The following is a 7,300-nucleotide window of genomic DNA, read 5'->3' on the forward strand; positions in this document are numbered from 1 at the left end:
TGGAAAAATCGCCACTGAGGACGTCTGGCAAACGCGGCGCTCGCGTATGGAGTGAGCCTGAGGAAACGAATTTTCTCAGTCAGAGCGTTAGCTTTTGGGCCCACAGCCGAGAAAGGCATCAGGTGACCATGCCGGTCCCCGGGGCTACACACCCCGGCTCCGCCTAGCAGTTCCGGGAGGGAGAGGAGCAGGGATGACAGGGAGCGAAACCCACACTCATCGGCCAGCAAAGGCCTCCCGGGCACGCGCGCGCGCTCGCGACCTCCCCGCTCCTTCCTTGGAATGGCTAGCTCTCCACACGGCCCCACCGGCGGACTTCCGGCCAGCGGCCCGCTGTCGCCCCGCCCCCTGGGGGCGGGGGATGCTGGGATCCACCAATCACTGTGCACATGTGGTAGGAGTGGGTGGGCCGGAGAGATTCGAAAGGAGCCCCGCCCCCTCGGAGTTGATTCCCGGGACTGAGTTGTGCGAAGAAAGCACAGTTCACGGGAGGTGAGTGGGGGGGCGGAAAGTGAAAACTGAGGTTGAGCTGGAGGTGTGGCGTGGCTGGGGTGCTGCGGGGAGTGGAAAGGAGGCTTGGGGAGACGAAGAACCCGTAGGATGGTGGCAGGAAGGATAATAGGGCGCGCAGACCGCCCCCAGTGAGGAGAGGCCGGGTGGTCGCCTGGGGGACGGGAGGGCAATCTGCGGAGAGGGATAGGAGTGCAGGGGGAGCTCTCCGCACCTTCCCGGAGGGAACGGTAGTAACAGGGGCAGGTGCTGCTCCTGGGAGGCTTGCTTTATTTCCAGCATGACTCCCAACGCCCTGGCTTGCACCCTAGCTGAGAGCCTTGGGTAGGGTGGAGATCTGAGGGAAGTGTGTTTTCTCTCCAGTTCGGATCTAAGCTGACTCCTGCTCCTGCTGGCTGGAACATGGGAGATTTGCAAGAAGGTAAGGGAGCCCTGGAGGGAAGATTGAGGCCCTGTGATGGAGAGCCATGTTAGGGACACAAGGCTGGCATTCGTTCTTAACTCCCCTACAGATGTGAAGTTTATAGTGGATGAGACCTTGGACTTCGGAGGGCTGTCACCATCTGACGGGTACCAGCCTCTTTATCCTACTTACTCTCCTCCACCGATGCCTCTGTCTCTAGCCCCTTACTGGTGAATTTTGGGTCTCAAACCTGGGTCTCAAGGCTGGATGTGCTGGGGCTGCTGGGTGGCTGGTTCTCTTGGGCCTCTATGACACTATTCCTGGGAGAAGGGAGAAGCTGGAATGAGATTGCAGGGAGTTAAGAAAGAGGGCAAGTGGATTTGCTGCATCTCCATCCTGGCATAATTGCCGGTGTCAGTAAATGCTACCGGCCTATCAGGCCTCACCGAACCCAGTCTCTCAAATCTAGAGGCCAGATCTCACAGCCAGCATGGGCGTCAGGGTTTGGGGTTGTTTCTCTGGCTCTGTGCGGTTTTGCCCAGTCTCCCTTGTACAGTCTCCTGTTCTCTTCCATGTGGGCACAGTGCCTGGTTTGTTTTCTGTCTCAGTCGTGAGGAGGAAGACGTAGCAGTGTTGGTGACGTCTGAGAAACCGCTCCGACGCGGCCTCTCCCACCGAAGTGACCCAAATGCGGTGGCCCCCACCCCCCAAGGTCTGAGGTTCAGCTTAGGCCGCCTCAGCCCAGAGAAGCTGGAGGAGATTCTCGATGAGGCCAACAGGCTGGCAGCGCAGCTGGAGCAGTGTGCCCTGCAGGAGCAGGAGAGTACAGGCGCGGGCTCCGCACCTCGAAGGGTGAAGCCCAGCCCTCGGCGGGAGACCTTTGTGCTGAAGGACAGTCCTGTCCGAGACCTGCTGCCCACTGTGAGCTCTTTGGCTCGGAGTACCCCCTCCCCAAGCAGCGTGCCACCCCGACTGCGGAGCAGCGATAAGAAGGGGTCAGTCAGGGCTTTTCGGGCAACCTCTGGAAAGAGGCCCTCCAGCGTGAAGAGGGTGAGTTTGGAGGGTCTGGGCTGGATGTGTGCCCCCGGACACAGTGTGTGACTTGGTACAACCATGGCATAGTTTCCTTGTTTGTAAAACGGGGATGGTAAAATTCTACCTTGTAGAATTATTGGAATTAAACAAAATACCATAAGCCATGCACTTACCACTGTGTGCATAGCTCTCTAATGTCTGTAATACACTCTCAATAAATGGTACTAGTGATGATGATGATGTTGGCAGCTTACTTCTGCCCTTTTTTACTGGGATCTAGGCAACTCTCCACCTCTATCCCTCAACCAGCCAGCAGAACGGATTCTTTTTCCATTCTAGTCCCTTTTTTTTTTCGTGTCTCTTTTTCTGTTTCAGGAGTCGCCCACTTGCAATCTGTTCCCCACATCCAAAAGCCCAGCATCTTCTCCTCTTTCCCGATCAACTCCTCCAATCCGGGGAAAAGCTGGGCCCAATGGGAGAGCAACAGCAAGTGAGAAGACCTGGGCAGCAAAGCTGTGGGTGAGTGGGAGTAGGGAAGATGTGGAATTTACCCTTAAATTCCTCTGTTCCTCTGCACCAGGCCCACCTACCCCCGTGGTCAGACCAGTCTTGGCCCCACAGCCTTCTACTAGCAACTCTCAGCGCCCGTCTCGGCCACAGGGAGCAGCTGCTAAACCTTCTAGTCGACTGCCTGCTCCCTCGGCCATCCCCAGGCCTGCCAGCCGGGTGCCACTCACCAGCCGGAGTATACCACCCAGCAAAGGTGCCCTAGCTCCAGATTCTCTGTCAACTCGGAAAGGACTTCCAAGACCAAGCACCACAGGGCACAGAGGTGAGGAAGAATGGACAGTAAGGGTAAGAAGTCAGGAGGAAGAAGACCTACTCTTGCCCAGGTAGATCATACCTCCCAGAGATGGTAACAATGACCACTTTCTCCATCTTCATTACAGCTCTGTTTGAAGAAGGCCAGACTGAGTTAAGGAGAGAATTTGGGCCTAGGCCAAGAGTTCTGAGTCTTGGTTTCCAAATAACGTGGGTGGGAGGAAAGGCAGTAATCCCAAACTCTGCCTTCATCCAGTATTTCTTTTTGGAAGGTCCCGTGAACTTGCTGCTAACTCATTTCTTTTGCTAACTCCCATCAAGTTCCTGTTTCCCAGCGACCAACTCTTTCTGTCACTGGTACCACTCGCAGTAATCTGCAGCCCCCCAGGAAAGTTGCAGTTGCCGGACCTACCAGGTAAGACTGGTCGAGATGCTATCTCTTTCTCCACTGTCATCTGGGCCTCTGAGCTGTTATGCACAAGTCGTAGATCAGTCCTGATTCCTGTGTGGCAAACTGGGGACAAGGAGGGGAGCCCGGAGGGTCTGGGTGTCCCATGTCTTCCTACCCCGAGGAATTTGAACTCAGCCGGGTAACAGATGGGCTTGAGGAAGAAGAGCAATAAAGCAGTTCCTCCTGTCTCTCTAGGTAAATAGATCAGGACAGCAAGCCAGGATTCAGTAGCAGACTACTACAGTTACTGCCTGGACTCACTCTCCGCGGCCTCCCAAGCCCTCTCATTGGAGGCAGTTCCTCACTTCAGCAGATTCTGGCCCAGGGGCAAGAGGAAGAGATGCCACCTGGGCTGGTGCCCCAGTAGTAGAGACCATGAGAGACGGGGTGGATTGGGGTTGAACTGGAGGGGGGTGAAAGAAGACCAGGGGAAAGAAGTTGCCTCCCAGCAATGAGATTCACAAACAGGAAAAAAGAAATGCGGAAGAGTGGGTTGTCCTCATCTACCCCCGCTCTTATGTTCAGCCCCCGAGTTTGATCTCCTTCCCAGGCAGTGGTTCACTGGACATTTACATGTGAATGACCTCCAGATAACCTCCCTGCTCTCCTCCTGAATTACCTCCTCTACTGAACTCCATCCAGCCTGTCTGGAAAGGCAGAGGCAGCCACGTGGCTTCCGAACATTTTCCCTGTGAATCCGGACTTTTAAACAGGCCAGTTTATGATAAGCTTACTCTGTTGGCTTGCATTTTTCTAAAATAAAATAAATGTATTTTTATATTTTTATATTCTCTGTATATGTGAAAGAGAATCTTGCTCTGATTTCTAACAAATTGGTAATAAATACCTATGTAATTCCAATGAGGAAGCCAGGAATGGCTTCCCAGGCAGGGTCTAGATAGGGCCACCTAATCAAGCTGTGATGACTCCTCTTTTTGGCATTAGATAGGAAACAGGCTGTCTTTTCCCAGGATTTGTATGTTATTAAAAGGTCCAGATCAAATTAAGTATAGCTTAATTCACAATAGGTGAAGCTATTAAGCCATGGTCTATATATTATTTATATGTTAAAGTTGGGTGTCCTTTCGTGACAAGAGAATGGATCCTCCTAGGAACTCCTCAGCATCTTGTCTGCTGTACTTATGGGGTGAAGGGACCTTTTGTTGGGTACTGTGGTATTCAGCTTCGCTGGTTGCTTCAGGTAGAAGATAGCGGAAAACCTCTCATGTTCTACCTTACTTCACTGGCATCGTTGGTGTTCTCCTCTTATTTCCCCTAATAGACTTGAGGGGCAGCCCCAGGATTTATGATTCCCTGCAGTGTCTAGCGTTGTGATTTGTATGTGGCAGAGAATTTCCTTCGTTTATGGAAAAAATATTTGTGTGCAAGATGAGTGTTTGTTGAATGAACAACAAAGACTCATTTAAGAGATTGAACTAAGGGTCTCCCTTTTCCCACAGCCCTTGACTTTTGCAACCAGAACAAACTCAATTCCTTGTGAGTTTTGAGAGAATGTTACTCTTTGAAGGGGAGGCCATGACTCAAGGAAGCCAGCTGGCAACTGGGCAAAGATAGTGGAGTGCCATCTGGTGCCACCCCCCACTCTTATATGCCCATAAGCGCCCAACTTAGGCACTGAAACGCCTCCCTCTGTTCCCAGGCCAGGGGCCTTTCACTGTTTTCTTCTTTTTCTGGCTGATCTTCAAGTTCATTTCCTACCTTCACCTGTGTCACAGTGACAGCTGCCTACACATTCACCTTTCTCTTCAGCCTCTTGCAGCTACTCCTGCAGCCTCTGGGATTCCAAGAATTGAGTTAGGGGAGAGGGTGTGGAGACACATTGAGTATTTGGTTCTGGAGCAATTTGGTAGAGGCAAGAACACCTCAGGTGTGTTTCCCAGCTGCGTCCCACACTAGTGAGTAGGGCCTGTTGGTGACTTCCCGCTCTGACAGAAGCACTGGAAGGAGGGCAAGCGAGGCACACACTTAGGTGTGGCCAGCAAATGGCAGGTGTGGCCTGCGTGTGGGCCAGGCCCTGGCGGGTCCGGTCGTTAGAAGCAAAAGGATCGGCAGACCCTGTGCTGTTGCCACCTGGTGGCCGGAGAGGACAAGACACGTCCCTTTGGCCCTCGATCAGTCTTGAGTTTTGTACCCACCCCCAGCCCCATCCCGCTCCAAACCTGCTTGACCAACATGCAGTAGGCAGTGCCAGCTAGGGAGGAGGCCTGCTGGCCACAGCAGCCCTTGTTCAGCTACTTGCTTACTTCCTCCCCTTTGGTCTCGCTTTCTGTTTTTTCTTTATGCACTCGACCCCTGCCCCCAACCGGTAGCAACAAAGAGGGAAGCCAATGCTCACGGGCCTCTTTCTATGCACTAGGAACTGTTCTAAGTGCTTTACATGTGTTAACACATTTAATTCTCATAAAAGCTCAATTACACAAAATCATCCTCATTTTACAGGCAAACAAACTAAGGCCAAGAGAGAGTAAGTCAATCTAGCTCCCAGGTCTGTGTTCTTAATCACTCCCCTCTGTTGCCCTCAGGTTAACTCCCTATCTAGTTTGTTGAACAGAACTTGGAAATACAAGTAATTCCCCAAACTTGGGAATAGAAGTAATGTTGCAGAGCACACAGTTGGCTAGGGTATGAGTAGCTGCTTCACTTCTAATGGGGAGAAAAAAACTGTTGGGGGAATCGGACAAGGGGCTAGCTCACCAGCCACTTGGTATCTGAGTCCCATGACCTCTTGGCCCTTCCTGCTATTGTTTTCCAGGGACCAGGCCTCCCTCCCTCTGGAAGGACAGGACACCAAACAGGAGTGCATGTTGATGATGCTCAACCCGCACAGAACTAGTTTATTCAGTAGTATGGGGAAATGAAACAAAAAAACAAAGAACACAAAACCCTACCATATTTACAATCACAATCAAACTGTACAATCTGACGGTTAGTATCAAGTTAGCTTCCAGCATCTTTGTATTTTTTTCAGTCAAGTCATCAGTAGTAAAAACCAGTTAAATTTTTAACCCTTTGCAGGAATTGCTGAGGGGAGAGGTCAGGGAGGATCCTTGGCAGGAAAGCCAGAAATCAGCCTTACAAATGACAAACAGGAGCATGTTTCCTGCCCATATCCTCTTTTTTAGCCACCTGTTCCAGAGGAAAGTCTGTGACAAGTCTGGAATACATGCTTAGCATAGTGGTGACTCAAATGAATAGCAGTTGGCAAAACTGAGGGGAGGGGAGAGGCGGGGAGATGACAGTCTGTAGCAAGGGGAAGGGCCTCAGCTCCCCATGCCAGGACTGCTGGGTACACACCCCACCTGTAACAGCCACATCACACCCCCGGGACTGGACACAAACCCACCCCAACACAAAAGGCAAATAAATAAAATATATATATTAACTCTCTCTTCGCAGGGAGCTGGGAGTCGGGGGAGAAAGAGGAACAGGACCTGGTCCTTTGAAGAAGAGAGCCAATTCCCGGAAGGGGTTAAAAATAGAACGTCTCAGTGGCCACAGCAAGTCAGACAGAGTGGGGTTTATCTGATCTTGGGGGGATGGGTGAGTGGACCCCAGAACCCAGACTTGAGACCTGTGCTTGGAGCAACTGAGTCAGCACTGTATTTCCTCTTCCTCTCCGTCCTACCCACACAACAGTAAAGAAGCGCAACTTAACATGACTGGCCTTCCCCACGTGCGGGTCGGGCAGAGAAATGAAGCACTTTTGGGTCAGCAAACTGAGCAAACACCTGGGCTGCAGCATGTGGCAGTCCAGGGAGAGGAGAGGGGCTGGGGTGGCCCGGCCGCCGCCCAGGGGCACGGGTTCCCCTCAGAATGTGTTCATGCAGCATTTGGGGGTCCGGGGGCTCTGAGTCCTTCTGCCCCCTCTCCAATCAGGGCTTTTTCAGTTCCTGGGAGGGTGGCACAGGCAGGGTGACGAGCACACTCTGCCCTGACACCCCTGCCATACTGAGGCCCGCAGGGTACAGCCTTCAGGGCTCGCTGCCCTGGGTGTGTGTGGCTTTGTCCTTTCCTTTTGGTGATGGCAAATGAGGGGCAGGCCCCTCAAGAGTCCCTCT

The 7,300-nt window shown here is 52.5% G+C and overlaps 1 protein-coding gene across 10 annotated transcripts; it reads left to right on the forward strand.

The window, feature by feature from the left end:
- Positions 1 to 422: 422 nt before the first annotated feature.
- On the forward strand, positions 423 to 6,772 carry PSRC1 (proline and serine rich coiled-coil 1; the record flags this gene model as incomplete). Of its 10 annotated transcripts, none has more annotated exons than XM_081026283.1 (8): positions 423 to 492; positions 874 to 931; positions 1,023 to 1,080; positions 1,522 to 1,963; positions 2,324 to 2,438; positions 2,529 to 2,780; positions 3,092 to 3,185; positions 3,417 to 4,007. In XM_081026283.1, the coding sequence occupies exons 2-8, from the start codon at positions 913 to 915 to the stop codon at positions 3,418 to 3,420; spliced, it is 984 nt and encodes a 327-aa protein (XP_080882409.1). In that variant the 5' UTR covers positions 423 to 492; positions 874 to 912. The 10 variants fall into 10 exon arrangements, with proteins under 10 accessions (XP_080882409.1, XP_080882410.1, XP_080882412.1 ...); XM_081026284.1 differs by lacking the exon at positions 3,417 to 4,007 and adding an exon at positions 6,639 to 6,768 and having other exon boundaries at positions 424 to 492; positions 1,023 to 1,143; XM_081026286.1 differs by lacking the exon at positions 3,417 to 4,007 and adding an exon at positions 6,639 to 6,768 and having other exon boundaries at positions 424 to 492; positions 1,498 to 1,963.
- Between the last annotated feature and the right edge of the window lie 528 nt (positions 6,773 to 7,300).

This window comes from Rhinolophus hipposideros (genome assembly GCF_964194185.1).
Source record: "Rhinolophus hipposideros genome assembly, chromosome: 19".
Taxonomy (NCBI): domain Eukaryota; kingdom Metazoa; phylum Chordata; class Mammalia; order Chiroptera; family Rhinolophidae; genus Rhinolophus; species Rhinolophus hipposideros.